The 19,253-nt window shown below is 38.8% G+C and overlaps 1 protein-coding gene across 4 annotated transcripts in view; it reads left to right on the top strand.

Annotated features, from left to right (window-relative positions):
* The first annotated feature begins 8,453 nt into the window (after positions 1–8,453).
* The window catches only part of UBE2E3 (ubiquitin conjugating enzyme E2 E3), a 90,620-nt gene continuing 79,820 nt past the window's right edge, over positions 8,454–19,253 (top strand). Inside the window, exons 1-3 of one of the 4 annotated variants that reach the window (XM_053907230.1) lie at positions 8,454–8,605; positions 10,074–10,292; positions 12,102–12,152. In XM_053907230.1, coding sequence (XP_053763205.1) covers positions 10,099–10,292; positions 12,102–12,152 — 245 coding nt within the window. In that variant the 5' untranslated portion in view covers positions 8,454–8,605; positions 10,074–10,098. Of the gene's footprint in view, positions 8,606–8,672; positions 9,037–9,329; positions 9,443–9,609; positions 9,632–10,073; positions 10,293–12,101; positions 12,153–19,253 lie in introns of those variants that run through there. The other 3 variants (XM_053907228.1, XM_019461089.2, XM_019461100.2) reach the window with 3 other exon arrangements.

The raw sequence follows: 19,253 nt of genomic DNA, 5'->3' as shown, positions 1-19,253 counted from the left end.
AGTTTCAGATATGCAAACGATTGTATCTGCTAAGTTCAGTTTTGTGGGGGTTTTTGTGAGTGTGGTAAAAATGGCGATTGGTAAGTTATGGACTTCTTAAAATTTTTCTAGGGGCAAAAGAAAATTAATTTTAGAATGAATCTGACCAGGAAGTGGGAATCTCACCTGATGTAAACAACCATATTAAAAATAACATTGATTAAGCGTGGCTGGGTGGTTCAGTCGGTTAAGGGTCTGGCTCTTGATTTTGGGTCAGGTTATGATCTCACAGTTGGTGGGGTTGAGCTCTACACTGGGCTTTGCGCTAACAGCATGGAGCCTGCTTGGGCTTTTCTCTCTTCTCTCTATCTGCTCCTCCCCTGTGCACACACCCACGTGTTTCTCAAAATAAATAAATAAACATTAAAAAATAGATACATAAAAATAACATTGATTATTTTCTGTACAAAATTTTAAACAACTAGAATTTCAGGTATATATTTTCCCAGTGAAATTAATAGTTGCTTTGGATGCATATATATTCATATAGCCAAAGTAACTGGGGGATGTCCTGGGGTGGATGTGGAGTAGGGTGGCTGGTTACTGTAGCCTTTATTTAAGAAAGACGTTCAAATTTTTAAAAGCCAAATTGAATTTTAGCAGTTAATCAATTCGCGTGGATACATATGGCCTTAAATCACTGCTGGCACAAGTCTTGCCATTAAGCACTGTTCGTGTTTTAAAAAGCACTACCAGCTATGTTAGTTTAGTTTGTTCAACAGGACTTATTTATACAATCACGTAAATCATACAGATTCCAGAATTGGAAAGAATCTCTGGACTCTTTCATTTTGCTGATGAGGAAACTGGCATCTAGAAGGCTGAAGCAATGTAATCAGAACTAAAACCCAAGATGCCAGGTTTCGGGGTCAATGACCACGATGTTCTGATTAAGAGCTAGAGAAAGTTGGACCAAATCTGTAACAGTTTTATTTTTCCATCAGTCCTTTTAAATATCTCTGCCAATGGGTCTGAGATTGAGGTTGATTGATTTTAATCTTTATTGCTAAAATTTAGCTTTATAGAACATATGACTTGATCTCTTCTATGTAGACATTTCATAAACAGGAAGAAAAATTTTACTGCCCTACTGTATAAGCCAGTACTCCTTCTCTGACCATGGTTCTGTAAGAAGTTTGGTGAGAAAATGTGGTCATTTTTCTCCTGACATGTATTTCAGAGGTTAGGGTCACATGCCAAACACCCTTAATTTATTTGAATGTATGATCCTAGTGTCTTTTAATTTGTCTAAATACTTTTGCATTCCTGTGTGGTCGGCCTATACTACTTTTCCTAAAAATCAGATCCATAAGTATATTAGACACTGTAAAAATTTCTGTTCCTTGTTGTTGTTGTTATTCTATCACATTCCCTTCCATTGATTTTGAGTGTGAAGATATGTTGCCCATTCATCCATTCATTCAATTATTCATTCACTCAGGAATTATTTACTAAATATTATATGCTAGGCACTGTATGGGACATAAAAACCAGATATGGTCCCTGCTCTCATTCAGGGAGAGAAACATATTAAAGAAACAATCACACAAATAAATATTTATTTATAAAATGTGATAAGTATTATAGAAAACATATAGGGTATTAGGAGTGATTATAATAGGATTACCAATATTATATCAATGTGTCAGAGAAGATCATTCTCACGCTTATGAACAAGAGAGAGAAAAGGGTGTTACACTTAAAAGAACTTTCTGATGACATCTTTTTGACATCTCTACAGGAGCTGGTGACTAGGGAAACTGGACTATATGTTCTGGTGGATATGACAGTATAGTGGAATAGGGAAAAAATTCCAAAGTTCTATCTCCAGTTCTGTCAAGAGCTACATTTAAGACTTTAGGGAAATCATATAGTATTTCTGAGTCCAAGTTGGTTGTGCTTCTTACCTCCACCAAACACTGAGTATATATTCTTACTAAAAATTAACACTTTTTTTTAACCCACTCATATCATTCTGTGATGTTTATTTTATCCGAGTTATCTTGAGACATTATAATCCAGCGAAGTTAAAATATGCACTCCGACATTTTACTAGGTATACCTTTGAGATCGTCTATAAATGATGACAAACTTCTAGAATTTGGACCCAAAAAAAACGAGGAAAACTCACAACATATTTAGTTAATATCCCCATTTAAAATACATTTTTTTTCGGGGCACCTGGGTGGCTTAGTCGGTTAAGCATCCGACTTTGCTCAGGTCATAATCTTGCAGTTCATGAGTTTGAGCCCCACATGGGGCTTTGTGCTGACAGCTCAGAGCCTGGAGGCTGCTTCAGATTCTGTCTCCCTCTCTCTGCTCCTCCCCTGCTCATGCTGTCTCTCTGTCTCAAAAAATAAACATTAAAAAAAAAAGTTAACAAAAAAATAAAATACATTATTTTTCTTCTTTAGTTATAAAGGCATTCAACTAAAATGTAAACTTATTTATCATGTCAAATTAAACCATTTTTTTGCAGCCCCACATTAAAGCATATCATTTCTTACTGAATCTCTTCCAAATGGATAACCACTTGTATAATATAAAAAAAAGTAGCCAGAATCACAAGTAAACAGGCCCTTAAACCCAAAATGATTGTTTGCATATTTCTTCCAAATCTCTTTTATACATTTTCCAGACAATCATATTGCACATTTTGTTTTCTGAAGCATAAAGCATACACTTAAATTGATTTTACACTTGAGATACTGTAAAGCATCTCAGAAAAATTTAGGTGACATAATGTTAAGCAAAAACATCAGTTAAAAAGTTGATGCACAACATCTTTTGTTAGTCTTATTAACTAACCAGGACATGAGCTGATCTCATAGAAAAGGATTAGCACGAAAAGGATATGACGGTAAAAATGATACAGTGCTCACTATTTTATATTCATGTATATTCCATTGAGTGAATGGACCATAATTTACTAAAGCATAGCCTTACGTTGGACAGTTTGAGTGGTTTCCATTTTTATATAGTATAAATTACACTGGGATAAACATTGTCAGGCATATGGCATTTTTTAATATTTTGGATTATTTCCTTAGGATAGATTCCCAGAAGTAGAATTACTAGGTTAAAGGGTATGAACATTTTTATGACTCTTGAAATACATTGCCAAATTGCTTTCCAAAAAAAGGTTGTATCAATTTACAATGCCACCAACAATATAGGAAAGTGCTCTTCTCATAATATTCTCACAGGTATTTGACATCATAGAATTTCTAGATTTGCAAATTTTGTGGACAAGAATGTAGGGCCTCACTTTAATAGACATTTCTTAGTGGCTTTTTTGGTGTGTTTTTAAGGCAACGTATTGTTATGAATAACTTCGAATTTCTAACATGTTCTTTAACTGTCTATACTGAGTTGATAATTTTATAAGCCTATACAGAATTATATGTGATTATATTAATCACATTATTTATAAATGTGATTTATAAATGTGATTTATATAACCTTATAGTGCAAACTATTGTGTCTATTTCGTTGTTTCAACTTGGTGCATGTATGAAAATTTTGACAAATTGTAAAACAGTCTGCTTGAATTTTCATTTCTTTTTGCTTATAAATAACAATTTAAAAAACTGTTCATAAAAATATTAAAAAAAAACTGTTCAAACAGGATTTTCACCAAATATATGCATCCACAATTATTCGTATCTTTTTTTTATTATGAAAGTAGTACCTGCTTATTTACAAATAATTAGAAAAATAATATAGAATGAAAAAAGTTATTCATAGTTACTCTAAAATATAATCACAGTTAACCTTTTGCAGAGTATTTCTTTCAGATAGTTTTGCCTTGCTAGTTGTAAAGATGTGGTACAAATGTATTTGATAGGTATTTATTATGCACTTACTTTGTCCCAGATACCTTAATAGGCATCGAGTCAGGCTCTGACCTCACAAAATAGACAACTCCTGCCCTCATTAACATTGTATCATAATTTATTTTTGTGTTTTGCATACTCTTCATATATCTTATTTTAATAACTGCAAATTTCATTATGTCATGCGAATCAGTTTAAGTAATCATTTTCCTAGAATTGGACTTTTCCAATTTTTTAATGTTATTTTTTCCACATTTACAATGTTTCCTTAAGATACATTTCTTCAAATGGAGCAAGTTGGTTAAAGGATATGAACACATATAAGGTTCTTGACACAAACTTCCAGATTGCTTTTCAAAAAGTTAGTACTAACTTTCATTACCACTGGAAATGGACAAAGGGAACTTTTTTAAATTTTTATTTTTTTACCAATTTGCAATTGATTATATCACTAAAATTGTTTTTGTTGATTATTTTTTAATTTTCCCTTTTTGATAACTAGCAAGATTTGAGTTTGTTTGTTTTTTTAATAAGGTTAAATAAATGTAGTTCTTTGAAAATTTTTCGGATCATGCTTTGGTTCTATTTAACATGCTTAGATTTTATTTTCATGTGTATGAGCTCTTTAGGGAATAAAGACATGAGCCTTTTTGGCATTTACCCTCCGTCAGAGTTCTCTCAAAAGAGAAAAGCAGGAAATGATCACTGAGGTTTTGGGCCCTGAAGTCCTTGGAGTCCAAGGAAGGTGTAAACACCTTTCCATTTCCAGGGCCCAACCTCGGGTCTAGCACACCGCAGGCTTTCCATCCATGATGCAATGGACAGAGCGCACAGATGTCAAGCAGAGTATTGGATCCTGGAGGGCCAGAGCCACTGAGACTCACAATGGCAAACAAACATGGCTTCTGAAACTAAGTCTGGGCCAAGAAATGACTTCCCTGTAAACCAATCCATTTGTATGGATAGAAAGAAAAAAAAAATTATAGTCAGAGGACAAAAGGATACAAGTACCTGGGTAGGCTCTGAAACAGCCTGAGAAAAAGAAAGGGGTAAAATGAAGGGATATGGAGTGGAAAGAAACGAACAAAAGCATTCTGAACACAACAAAATGAATTTAGTTTTATCCTATCTCCATTATGTTGTGAGGTACACTGCTGGCCGTGCTGTGTGATTGAAAAAGATCAGTTAGCCTCACCAAAGCTTATACAAGTCATCAATTCAGAAACTGCTTAGGTGATGCAAATGATATATTCCTGTAAAATTCTTAGTTACACACACATATACTTATGTACACATATAACACTGAGGCTCACGGAAAGGTTCAAGAGAGAGCATCTCCTAAACTAAAGGATTCTGGGGCCTGCCTTTTGTGCCCTTATAATGCCAGGTCCCTTTTGGTCACAAAAAGAGAAGGTTATTATGGCAATATCTGTTGCCATTGGATTCGGTATCTTCTTACCTCTACCTCTCTCAGGGTTGTGAGTAAGAAGTTGGCAGGACCCCATACCAACAAGAGAAAAACAGCAGACTGAGAGGAAACGATCCTCTTGTAGTAGCTGGTGTCTGCTTCATGGTACTGTTTTGAGGGGTCATATGGGACAATTTTTATTACATACTTTATGGAATAATTTGCATTAGGTCAAATTTATATGCCCTCAGGAGTGCCTATAAAACACGATCCCTAATTTCAAGGGTAGACATGGCAAATACAAGAAGCAGATAAAATAATTACAAACAAAGGTGTCTTGTGAGGAAGAACTGTATGTGAGAAACAATTCATAATTTACAAGTTGCTATCTTACCTTGCAGAACTGTGAGCTGGAAAGAATCACTTGAATGACACGTTTAGTCATTTAGTCTGGTGAATAAAGGCAACTGGGTACCTAATAGTTTGGGGGCAGACCACTACTCTCCGTAACGTTAAGGAGCCATTCATTCTCTTTATGGTGACTTTAACAATATGGTAAATAATACTTATTGAACATCTATTCCGTCCCAGTTACTTTGCCCAGAGCATTATCTATATTATCATCCATTCATTCCTTCAGGCCCAGTTCACTGTTACCTCTTTTGACCCACCCAAGATTTATAACCCCAGGCTGAATTAATAATTCCATTACCCATTAATTGATAGTAACACTCTACTAATTCTGTTAACTCCTTTAATGGGCTCCATAGACTACATTTCCGACTCTCCCACTACGTACTGGGCTCCATAAGAGCAGTGCCCATGTTTCATTCCAATTTCCCAGTATCTGGTAGTTCCTAAGTACCATATTCTGTTGAGTGAAAGTGGAGTGGAACTTCATGACTTCAAACACATTGAGGAATCATGGAATTCAAAACAAAATTTTTTTTAAAGTTTATTTATTTTTTGAGAGAGAGAGAGAGAATCCCAAGAATGCTCTGCATGGTTAGCGCAGAGCCCCCTGCAGGGCTCAAACCCACCAACTGTGAGGCCATGGCCTAAGCAGAAATCAAGAGTCAGACACTTAACGGCCTGAGCCACCCAGGTGCCCCAGAACCATGGAGTTGTTAAGCAAGAGAGTACTTAGAAACTTTGCAAACTACAAGCTTCTTTTACATGAGAAAAATTACGTTAGAACAGGTAACTTACCAGAGGTCACATAAACCTGGTAGAATGAGATTAGAATCCAGTTCTCTAGCTTTTCAGCCCCAAATAGATGCCACCAAAACACAACTAAATATCTTTATCTCCCAATCTCTTAGCTCCACCCAAATCCTATCAGCAATGGGCCTTTGGACCTTCAGGCTATTTCTGTGATACATATTTTCTAAAAGAATCCACTTTTACAAACAGTTTTTCTTTCTTTAAAAAAATTTTTTTAAACGTTTATTTTTGAGAGAGAGAGAGAGAGAGCGCGAAAGAATGGAGGAGGGGCAGAGAGAGAGAGAGGGAGACACAGGACCCAAAGCAGGCTCCAGGCTCTGAGCTGTTAGCACAGAGCCCGACATGGGACTGGGGACTCACAAACCAGGAGATCGTGACCTGAGATCTGAGCCAAAGTCGGACGCTTAACGACTGGGCCACCCAGGCGTCCCCAAATATCTTTTCTTTCATAGCTCCCCATTCCAAACAAAGCCCAAACTCCAAATTGGCTGGCTTGTCCTGTAGCATCAGTATAAAAGTTGGGGGGTACCTTCTGTCTATATTTACACTAACAAGCTCTTTCCACAAGCACCCTTTGATCCACTCAAATCAAAATGCTTGTCAACACACACACCATACTTTTTATCATTTCTTGAGACATGCTGTTCATTCTGACCAGAGTATCCTTCTTCCTTATCAACCTGGGAACTTTAATGATCTGTTCCCTTTCTGGACTGGGAGCTTCTGGCACAGAACAGAGAGAACTGGCTTTAGTCTCACACAGCATTTGAATGAGTGGATTTTGTGTCCAGCACCTAGTGGCACAGCTCTCCATAAAGCTCACTGAATGGCTCTGTGTTTGGAAAATTACAGAAATGTAACTTACTCTTCAGAGTTGTAAGCAACCCTTTACCAAAACTTTTCTGTTTGGAGGAAAAATAAGTAAATATGTTGGCTCATTTAGTCTTTTTTTATTTCCTTTTTTTTCTTTTTAGTCTGGTTCATCTGTTATGACTGCCATTCTCACCCCCTCTGTGAACTCCACATTCTCCCAGCACCCCTGCCCCTGGACACTTGTGGGAGAGAAATCCACAAATTCCTCTGGGGCTCCATCACTGGAGCAACTTCTCAGTAGCTGGAGGAGATCTGGGCTGCAAACAGGAAGTTTTTGTACTTCTGGCTACCTTATGCCTGGGGCAAAAACTGCAGCGTCCACCTGGACACTGTAAAAGAGAATGGTAGAACAAAACTAACCTTCATTATCCCCATCTGAAGTTTTTTTGTGTGGATGTTCTGACCCAGTATCATCCAGGGATTCTTTTTCCAGAACTGTTGTCTAGCATGCACATCAGAATAGCCCCGCAGTAAAGTCAGGTTTGAGCCCCCCCCCCAACTCCCTTTCTTCACTTTAAAAAATCTGGAGCAGGACATTTAAAATAATGGATTTTGGATTTTAAAATTTTTAAAGCAATCCGAAGGATTGTTGCCTTTGGTAGGCTGAGGGCCAAAGAGAAGCAGAGATTGGTCCCCTAATCTCTAAATCCTTTTTTCCTCCTTCAATGCCCTAGACCTCATCTTGCCCCTTTGGCTCCCAGGGGGCAAGAGGCAGTTTTCCTCCGCGGGCGTGCCTAGCCTCGTCAACGACACCCATTAGTTTCCAGGCTTCCAGGGCAGAGGGGGACTCCCGACCACGCGTCCAGGGCCCTTCTCCAAGCGTAGGGGCCTCGAGGTCCACGCCGGTCCCAGCGCAGGCAGAGGGGATGTGGCCAGTCCTGGGGATGACCTCAGCCTGCCTGCCCCTAAGGCACCCCGGCCCCAGCCTGCGGGGCGGGTAGCCCAATGGGCAGCCTCGCTCCGGAGGCGGGCTCAGGCCGGAAGCCACCCCGCGGCACAGCGGCCCCGCGAGACGGCGCCCGCGCCCCCGCCCTCTCCGGCACGGGCTCCACGGCCAAGGGCGGCAGGGGCCAGCCCGCTGGGTCCCCGCCGCGCTCTTTGTCCTGGCCGCGCGCGGGCGGACGCGTGCGCCCCCCGGGTGAAGGGAGGCGCGGAGAGAGCGCGCGGGAGCGCGCAGGAAGAGCTCGCGCCCGCCGGGCGTCGGGGGCGCGCGTCCCTCCGCCAGGCAAGCAGCGAGCACGCGCGCCGCCGCCGCGCCCGCCCCTCCCCCCCCGCGCTCGCCTCGGAACTTGCTGACTGCGCGGCCGGGAGGAGCCGAGCCGGGCGGCGGCGGCGCGAGGCCACAGCGCGCGGGGGTCTCCCGCGTCCCCTCCGCCTCGCCGGGAGCTCGCGCCCTCGCCCAGCCGAGCTCCTACCCCCCCCTTTTTTCCGAAGGCGCTGGGCGGCGCCACCCTCCGGCCGGAGCCCGGCACTGCACAACCCCCTCCGACTTTCAATGTTCCACACTCCCCGGCCAGAGCCTCCTCGGCTTCTTTTTTTCCCTCCCCCCCCCCTTTCCCCCCCCCCAGCTGCCTCCATTTCCTTAAGGAAGGGTTTTTTTCTCTCTCCCTCCCCCACACCGTAGCGGCGTGCGAGCGGGCCGGGCGGGCGGCCGAGGTAAGGCGGCGGGGCCGGGGGGCCGCGTGGGGGGCGGCCGGGGCGGCGGCGGCGGCGGTGGGGGAGGGGGCGGGGGCGGGCAGCTTTGTTCGCGCCGGGCGCCCGCGCCGCCGGTGTCCGCGAGCCGCGGCGGGGCCGGCCGGGCTGCTCGCATCACTTGGCGCCCGGCGCGGCGAGCGCTGCCCGCGGCCCCCGCGCGGCCCTCCCCACAAAGGGCCGCGGAGCTGCGTGGCCGCCGCCGCCGGCCGCGGCTCGCCTCCGCGGGCGCGGAAATTTGTTGCACTTCTTGGGGCTTTGTTTGTTTGTTTTGCCTCTGATTTTTTTTTTCGTTATTTTGGACAAAATGTCGGTGCGTGATGTAAAAATTGAGCGAGGAACCTTGATGGCATTGGGAGCTTTGCAGAAGGTGCAGTTTGGATTCTGCTTTTCCCAGGGTGGCAGCTCGGTCTTGGCCGGATGAATCTTCGCTGCTGGCCGTGGAAACGGCTAGAGCAGCTTGTTAGTTGATTTTTAAATTCCTAAGTGTTGTATTTAAAGGCTTACGTGCACAGAGAAGGAATCGCCACCTTAAATAAGCATATGGGCGATTAACAGGGTATGTTTTCCTCTCGGAAAGGGAATTTGGTAGCTTTGACCAATGTCAGTGTGTAAATATTTAGACGTTATTAGTGACTTTTTAACATTTTTCAGCGAGATCTGTTATTTACAGTGTGTCATATGTTATTAATGCTCGTTGCCTAAGTTCCCTGGCAAATCTGCTTCATGCCTTCTGAGAAAGTAGACAATTGATAGATTGTCCAAGGGATGGAAAAAAATGTGAGTGGGTTTTCTAACTTGAGTTCGGTAAATCCTTGAACGCTGGCGTTGTGAGACACATCACCTCCCCTGTAACCTTGCTGTGTGATGAGATAAGTGTGAACACTTTGAAGTGTTTATATTAAAATGACAATTTTAGGTGAATATTGAGAGAAGAAAATGCTCCTGGTCTATTTCTTGGACTTAACATTTCCCTTCTCTCCTCCTTTTCTCTTTAAAAGTTTTCCAAGAAATAACTTCACCAAGATGTCCAGTGATAGGCAAAGGTCCGATGATGAGAGCCCCAGCACCAGCAGTGGTAGTTCAGATGCGGACCAGCGAGACCCAGCCGCTCCAGAGCCTGAAGAACAAGAAGAAAGAAAACCTTCTGCCACCCAGCAGAAGAAAAACACCAAACTCTCTAGCAAAACCACTGCTAAGTTATCCACTAGTGCTAAAAGGTAATGTGTAAAAGGATTAAGCACATTATCAGGTTGTCTTCCAAATGGTTGGACGCTTTTGTTGGTTTTACATCAGTAGCAGCAGTTCAAAAATACTTACTTCGTGATCACTTTTATTTGCACTCAAATGAGTTGTCATTCTTTAGGTGGCATATAAGCCACCTCCCTAGAATTGTAATTGTACTTTTCAGCAAACTTACTCTCTACTTTGCTAACTTCAGTAAAGAAGTGTCCTTGAGTAGAGATTGGACCAGCGTTTTGACAGATTGTTTGAGGAGTTGGCAAGGAAAATTTGGTGAGCCCAAATTAGCTGGTACATTGAGGATGTTCCTTTTTATGAGTCATACTCTTCTTCATTGAAATTGACACTTCTAGAGATCAGCAGCGCCTCTCTTCATGAAACTTAATGATTAGAAATAATTATGGTTGCTAGAAAATTTGTAAATTCAAGGCCTTAACAACATTTGAGAGCAGATTTAAAATTGTGCTCCCAATTTGCTTTCAGTTTTACAAATGTGACTAAGTCATTGCATCCCAGGTTATTACTTTTTGTAGTTAACTTATGGTTATGCCTCTATATTATTGTGAGTGTAAATAAAACTGAAACATAGCCATTTACAATTTTGGGTGGCAGTTGGCTATTGAAAACTTTCATTGTGCTGGTGACTCTTCACTCTAAAACTTGTGGATATGCTTGACATGTTATTACTCAACAGCAGAAGAAACATTTTGTTGGGTATATTTGAAAGGTCATTTGTTTCCTGTTGGTTTATATTATCTTTGATGGCAAAAAAAAGATTATGTCAGTGGGACTCCATTGGTAGCAATAGGGAGGGGAATATCCATGCATTCTATTAGTTATACGTCATAAATGTTTGTAGCATTAGCCAGTATTGACGTTTTGTTGATTTTTATTGATCACAACGAAAGGAAAAAGAAGTATAAAACCTGTTCAAATATTGAGTTCTCTAAGTGATTTAGAAGAACTCTTATTTTTCTGTGGGTTTTCACCTCTGCTATATCAATAATCAAGTATTAATAACTTGAGAATATTTTATTAAATAATAGCAGTCTTTTAAATAATTTAGAATCCTCAATTTGCTGTAATCCTGTTGAGGGACATATAATATCTTAAGTTTTGAAAGCATTTTACATTTGAATAAAATCAGAGAACTGTTTTCCCCCCTCCTCTTAACTCCAGGCTATATATCTTATTATTTCTTTTCCCCCAAATGTATTCAATTTTAGTGCTGTACTTAAGATTAGGGAAAACAGAATTGGTTAAGTAAGGTCAGAGTCCTTTAGAAGTTTTTCACTGGTCAAGATGTTTGTAAATTTTAAACTTTTTTTTGACACAAAATATTGTCAAAACTGTTACTGTGCTCATGTAATAGCTTGCTAATTCTTACCTCTGTAAAAGTGACTTAAAGTCATTGTCAAAAATTCTAGTGCTTTCCCTCCTCCCTTCTTGTCTCATTTGCATATAAGCTTGAAAAGAGAATTTCTTTGGTAAAAAGTGTTTTAAAATAGATTTTATAGCCTTTATTGAGTACTAGTAGAGGACTATTTCTAAGATCTGGTGTGAATGTCATACTTATTTACAGTAGCAAGTGAGAAAAAAAGCTGCAAAGTTTCTGTTAAGGGATTTGGGTTATGCCTCTGAGAACAAAGAGGAAGCAGCCATGTTAGCATTACTGAAGGCAAAGCGAGCCTTGCATTTAACTGCATGGTGGTAGAGGGCAGTGTAATTCCCCGGTTATTCTGTAGACTATCTCAAATCCTTTTTGTCTGTTCTCATTTCACTAACAGAATTCAGAAGGAGCTAGCTGAAATAACTCTCGATCCTCCTCCTAACTGCAGGTAAGAAACAAATTTTGTTTTGATTTCAAAATGTGCAAAAATAACAAGAGATTAATGTATCGGCTTGGGATATGTGTGCTGCAGAAGAAGCTACGTTTGCTTCTTCTCAGCTTTGCAAGTGCATGAAACAAAAATTGTCTAAGGTGAATTAAACAAGTTTGGGGGAAAATACTCTTTAGCATGTATCATACATTTGGAATTTATGAATATACTGATTTTGTGCTTCTTACTGAGATTAGTGTGAATGGTGCTGATTTTGTTCTGTTGTAACATTGCTGTAGAGTGTTTATTCAGAACTATATTGCAGAAACTTCGAAAATTTTGCTAAGCTTTAAAGTTACTGCTTGTGTGCAATCTGAACTGACCTTCCAAATTTAGAAATTGCTGAATGTGGTGTTACAAAATGTAAATGCAGTAAACAAGGGTATAGTTTCTGTTTGATTTATTCAGTAATGTGCCTTAAGGACAAATTTTATGTGCTAAGCTAATGCTTCTAGTTATTTTCTGGAGAATGCATTGTTGGAATTATTTACATTTTAACCGAATGTCTTAATTACTTGGGAAAATTCTTGGTAATTTTGGTCCTTGAAATACATGTGTGAAAAGCAGTATATGAATTGGAATTTGTAGGAAGAACTCATTTCAGTGAAACTCCTGTAGGATAATTTAAGATTGTCAGTTGGCATATGGTGCATTAAAAGTGACTGGTTGATAATTTTTTTCGTTAAACGTTTTTTCAGTTTGTCTTACCTAGTGCTTTGTTTTTCACCAGTGACTATATGGCTTCCAAAATATATCAGAGTTAGAAAGGACAGTTGTGTAGATAATTTGCATAGAGATATGTGCTCCAGGGTGAGAGTGGCAGCTAGAAATCAGGCAGTGTTATGGTCTGATATGAAAATGTTTTCTTGTCTTACCTATATTTTTGTTACAAGTTGTGTTCACTTGAGATGATCTGACCTATCTCCGAAGTCTACTTGAGATATAATTTGGTATAATTCAGTTGCCTCTTGTGTGGATTAACCAGATCCTTAGATAAGATGATCTTCTGATTTATTCAGTGAATTAACAGTTTTGCTCATATTTGTAATCAGCTATGTCAGCTCAAAAGGTAAACATGAATGTAAACTAATTTTAAACAGGTAGTGGTACGTCAGATCTCAAAGTATTAAGAGCTGTGCTGTCCAGTAATGCAGCCACTAGCCACTTGTGGCTAGTGACCGCTTTAATTGTTGTCCAACATGAGATGTGCTGTAAGTGTAAAACACACATCGAATTTTGGAAAACTTTGTATGAAGAAGAGAATGTAAAATACCTTACTGGGTTTTAAAAGTATCTGTTACGTGCTTAAATGATAATATGTTGGATATGATAAGTTTTATGGAATGTTTTAAAATTTTACTTTTTTACCATTTTAATGTGGTTAGAAAATTTAAAATTATGTATGTGGCATGCATTATATTTCTATGGAACAGTGCTGCTTTAGAGAATAAATAAATCCTTCCACCTTTCTCAGTGGTTTGTCAAATCTGTAGCCATTTAGCGAGGTCAAGTTAAATTTGCTCTCTGAAGAATTACTTAACTTGCAGAGGGTGTTCTAATATTTCTCATTATAAAAGATACAAAGATCTATCAATTCAGAACTCTTAAATGTTTTAAAATTGCATGTAATGTCAAACATTTTTAAAGGTTTCACAAACTAGCATTCGTGCCTAAGTCTAGAGAACCCAGTAGAGAATGTGTTGAATGCCCTTGGAGCAGTAGTGTAATGTTGCAGTTGCTGAAGAAGTATGCTTTACATGTTTAACCCGGGAATGGTTCCACAAGGTCACTGAGGATTATTTTAGAGGAAGTAGAATGTTTCTAGGAGGCAGAAAGTTTAACTCGTTTATTTTTCTCTCTATATACCATATGTTGTTTCCATGAAATGCTTCACCTTTAGTGATCAGTGAAATAGCGAACAAACGTGTGGGCTTGCAAACAATAACCTGGAATACATCATCCACACTTTCCCTTGTCACAACTTGGGATGGTTTTAAAGTATGCAAATTATATATTTCAGTTCTCTAGTTCTTTAATATATGAGTTTATTTGTGGCTGTGTGACTAAAGAGAAAGCAAACAGAAAATGATGAGTCGTAACTGGGAACTGGCAGAAGTTGTGTCTTACTAGTTTGGGGACGTTCTTGTTCAGGTGGCCGATGTGCAAAATAGATCCTTTTGTGTCTTTTATTTTAAGTGTCTTCAGCTTTTTGGGAGGTGGAATATGATCTAGTCCTGTCCTTGAGCAGGAATTTGAAATATTGAGTGTTTAGTGGAGGCATTTCAGGATTTTGACAGCTAAGTCTGAATTTGTATTGTATTTGTATCTTCACGTCTGATATGTGACAGATTGTGGTGTTCTTGTACTTCACAGGTGCATGGGTGAGAATTTTAGCTTTATAGTGATTGTACAGGTTAAATTTATTAATTTCTGTTATAGTTAAAAGTGGGATTCTATATTAAATTCTAAAATGTGTGAATTCATATTGCCTGAAATCTATGAAACCTAATACTTTTCTGACTTTGATGTTGGACTTTCATGTGTAGTTAATTAATCAGAATTCCATTATGGTTTCAAAAATAATTTTTACAAGCTTGTCAGTATTTGACGGATTTAATTTTTCCTCAGGGAAGAAATGTAAAGTATATTTGTGTACATTCAGGAAAAAGTTGATTGAAATACAAGAAAACTCAGCAAAACCAAAATTACTCCAATGAGACTAAGATTTCTCTTAGATCCCTTCCTCCCTTCCTGTGTTTTATTTATAAAATATTTTTTTTGTTATGTTATATATTCCCTTAGTATATAGCTGTGTCTAACATGTGTACACCATAGGTGATCTTAGGATAGACTTAACTGTCGAATTAAGTGTGTGGCTTTAAACATATTTGAATATATTTCGATAGTAACGATATTTCTTTTCCTAATGGTATAAAAGTTTGATAAAATGTTATTTCCAATGATTTGATGGCATTTCGGTTTTTAGGTGTTGGAGTGCCTTAGGCCAGAGCATTCAAAACATAGGGATATAATATTTATATAGTGGCTTTAGTTTATATTGTTTGCATACTATATTCTAGATTATGGTATACATAGTTGATACGTCAGTGAGAACGGAGGGAGGTTGTGTTTGGGCATTTTCCTGTTTTTGGAGAAAGTGATTAACTAGAATTGTTGAGTAGTGTGCTCTTAAGACGTTTATGTTCCATCTGTTTCCCAGGGAGTGCCCTTGTCTGATCACAGTAACCCCTTTTACAAGTGGCAGAAGTTTAGGAAGTTGCTGGATTTTTAACTCCACCTCTAATTCTTTCCATTTATGAGAAAGCACAAATGTATGCTCTTAAAATATTCTTTAATATGTTCAGATTGAATCTGTGTTAAAGGTAGATATCAGGGCCATTTGTAATAGTTTTTAGATGTGGGAAAAGCCTTATTTGGAGGGAGGTGTAATAGTAGCAAGTATTTATTATAATGTGTTCACTTGCAAAACCTGAAAAGTACTATAGTACTTGTAATTTTGCTAACATCCTTCTTTTAAAAACAAAATTAATAAAAGGAGCAGTTAAGTTCTAAACCAGAAGTTGGCAACCCCTGATTTACTCTTGTGCCTTACATTGTCTAATGGTGGGTGAACTCTACCTCCTTTTGAGGGTTACCACCACTTGCCACCATTTTCTAGGGTAGCTTAGAACTTTGCCACCCATAGGGTGAATCTTCTGATCAGCAGTGTCTGCATCACAGGTAAGATTGTCAGAAATGCAGAATCTTGCCTCCCCCACTGCAGAAGTACTGAGCCAAAAACTGAATTTCAGCAGGATTCCCAGGGGAATTGTTTGTATATTAAGGTTTCTAAAGCATTGGTTTGGGTCCGGTCCCTGCTCTGCCTCTTATTAGCTGTGTTATCTTAGATCAGTTAGGATGTATTTCTGTCTTTCAGTTTTCTTTTTTTCTTTAAAAAATTTTTTTTAACATTTATTCATTAATGAGAGACAGCACAAGCAGGGTAAGGGCAGAGAGAGAGGAAGACACAGAATTGAAGCAGGCTCCAGGCTCTGAGCTGTCAGCACAGAGCCCAATGTGGGACTCGAAAGCTGTGGTGAGATCATGACCTGAGCCGAAGTCGGCCGCTTAACTGACTGTGAGCTGCGCAGGCGCCCCTCTCTTTCAGTTTTCTTAAATGTAAAACAGAGATTAAAATAATCCCCCCTCCCATAGGTTTATTGTGAGGATTAAATGTTAATATGTTTTAAAGTTTGGTAATGGTGTAAATTGGGTCAGTAAAGTGGCCACAGAATGATTAAAGGGAAAGAGGCAGTTTAGCCACATGCCCTCATTCTTGGCTAGCATTCTTTCCAGTGCATCAACATCCTACTATAGGAGTAATTTTATTTTAATCAATTTAACAGCTATTTATTTGAGAACACATAAGCAAAATTTTATATGTATATAACTAAAAGGAGTTCCTTGGAACTTAAGTAAAAAAGAAAACCTAAGAATACTGGGCAAAGATGAGGAAATAGTGTATCCCATTTAAAGGAATATGCATAAAGTTAATGATAATTCATAGAGAATGCTCTGTCTCTGTAGTAAATTGTAATGAAAAATTTTAAAATAAGGATGTTAGTTATTTTTTCTCTTTTAAATATTGTTATTAAAATTTACAGTTGAAGTGAGAATGAAATTATATCAATATTTGGAAAATTAGATTCTGAATTGATGTAGTTTACCAGTTACCTAAACAGCAATTTTTTTTCCTTGTCTGTGGCTTTGGAAGCTTTTTGTAATTGGTATATGAAGGCAGGTAATAATAAAAATAACACGTGATATCTATAGCTTAGTTGTTTGCTTACACACCACTTGATTTTAAAGCCCCCACATATAGATAGCTTTTTTTCTTGTTTACTTATACATTTGATTTTTGTTATTGTTGATTTTAGTGTGTGCTAGGTAAAGATTCCCTATTTTATAAAACAAAGTTGTATCCCATTTATCCAGTTAATTCCTTTTATTTTCAACTCTTCAAAAACAATCCTAGAACTCCCTTTTTTTTTTTTTTTTTAATAAAAGTTAAATCTTATTTGGAAGCTTGATTTCTAAAACAGATAAATACACAGCTACTCTGATTGAAGGTGTTTTCCTTACCACCCCACTGGGGTCATTATTATCCACCCCACTGTGGATATTATTTATTAGTTAAGTTTCTCAAAAATCATGAGGATTTTTTGGAGACTTGGGCATTACTGATAATTTTAAGTGATGTTTTATGTTTCTTGAAGCCCATACTAACCAGCATAGGTGAAATACTATAGTATGTTAATGCTATATACTGTGATTATTTGCTTGTCTACCTTCTGTAAGAGTAAGTGTTCCTTTGAAAGGAGGATGGTCTTACACGTTTCTGTAACTCTTGCTTTACACAGTGTTTTGCATGTGAAGATTTGTTAAATTAATAGATAATCGAAATCTGTCAGACTACCAGGAATAGAACTTTCAGGCAAAATAGTGACTTTGGAGAAAATCAATTAAAAATCGCACATACTCTTTACTTTTTTTCATAGTTAGAATTTTTAATATCATTCAAAGGCATTTAGCTACTGCTTCTTTTATAAAAGGAAATTGATAATCATAGTAAGCCTAATTTTTTCTCTCTTATATGTCAGTGCAGCAGGTAGACCCAGTGCTGTTGTGACTAAAAACTTTTTCCAAAAGAATGACGTGATTGAAAACACTATTCTTCCCCCAAAAGGTCACATTTTTATTAGGGACATACAATGTTCAAAGCAGATAATATAGTTAGAAAGTAGGTGAAAACAGTGTGGACGTTTACTGCCAATTGTTGTCTCTTTCTATAGCTAACCAATTGGTATCTCATTCCCTCCTTGAAAGAGTTGCTGTAACAACAGATGGATATGTTTAGCTATGGGAAAATCAGCAACTCTTTCTTGTTTAGAGTGCAGGGGCATTCAGATTGAGAATGGGGAGTTTGATCCTGCCATTCTCATCGTCCCTACAAAACTGAGATTAAAAACATACGATAAAACCACTTAACAGATCTAGAGAAATAGGATTTTTTTTTTTCTTCTTTTGACAGGGAAGTGTATTTGGCATTTTATTAGAATCTGGAAGAAGAAACCTTTTTTAAGTTTTTTTTTTTATTATTTATTCATTTTTAAGAGACAGAGAAAGACAGAGCGTGAGTGGGGGAAGGACAGAGAGAGAGGGAGACAGAATCTGAAGCAGGCTCCAGGCTCTGAGCTGTCAGCCTAGAGCCACACACGGGACTTGAACTTGTGAACCTTGAGATCATGACCTGAGCTGAAGTCGAATGCTTAACTGACTGAGCCACCCAGGCACCTCTAGAAGAAGAAACTCTTTAAACTTCAAATCTTTCTTCTGCTTCTGGATCCTTGATTCTCAATTAGGGGTAAATTTTGCCTCCCTACTCCTCCCTGCCAGTCCTCTGCCCCCCTCCAAAAAAAAAGCCTAAAGAAGAGTTGGCAGTGCCTGGAGACTTTTGCTTTCACAACTGGGGGAAGAGGGAGTTGCTACTGATACTTTGTGAGTAGAGGTCACAGATGCTGCTAAATGTCCTACAGTGTGTAGAACAACCCCTCTACAGCAAAGAATCATCTGGACTAAAAGTCAGTAGTGCTCAGGTTGAGCAATCCTGCTGTAGACATTTATTCTGATACCTTGCCTCCTGAGTTGTTGCATAGTTTGCTTTTTACCATTTTCTTGTCTTATTAATAATGACTGCTTAGTACATTGTCCTGCACCTTCCTTAGAGCTGATGGCTCTACCTCTGCTCCTCCTGTACTGTGGTTTACATTTATTGTATATTTTTTGACATGTGTGTGTTTTTTATGTGAAACCACAGGAATGGCTACCTTGAACACCTGCTAAATTATGGTCTGTTGAGGCCAGAAATGCTTTCGGCGGTATTTTTATTTCTTTTCTGTCTTCTACCAGTTAATTATACCCCTGCATGATCTAGCTTTAGGCTGTTGTATCTGTGTTCTACCAGAAATATTGAAGTACAATGCATCAAGGAGAAACACC

This window comes from Panthera pardus, unplaced genomic scaffold (assembly GCF_024362965.1).
Source record: "Panthera pardus isolate Hobbes unplaced genomic scaffold, ASM2436296v1 HiC_scaffold_10, whole genome shotgun sequence".
NCBI lineage: Eukaryota > Metazoa > Chordata > Mammalia > Carnivora > Felidae > Panthera > Panthera pardus.
The sequence above is the reverse complement of the archived record's forward strand: the minus strand, read 5'-3'. Positions and strand labels throughout refer to the sequence as shown.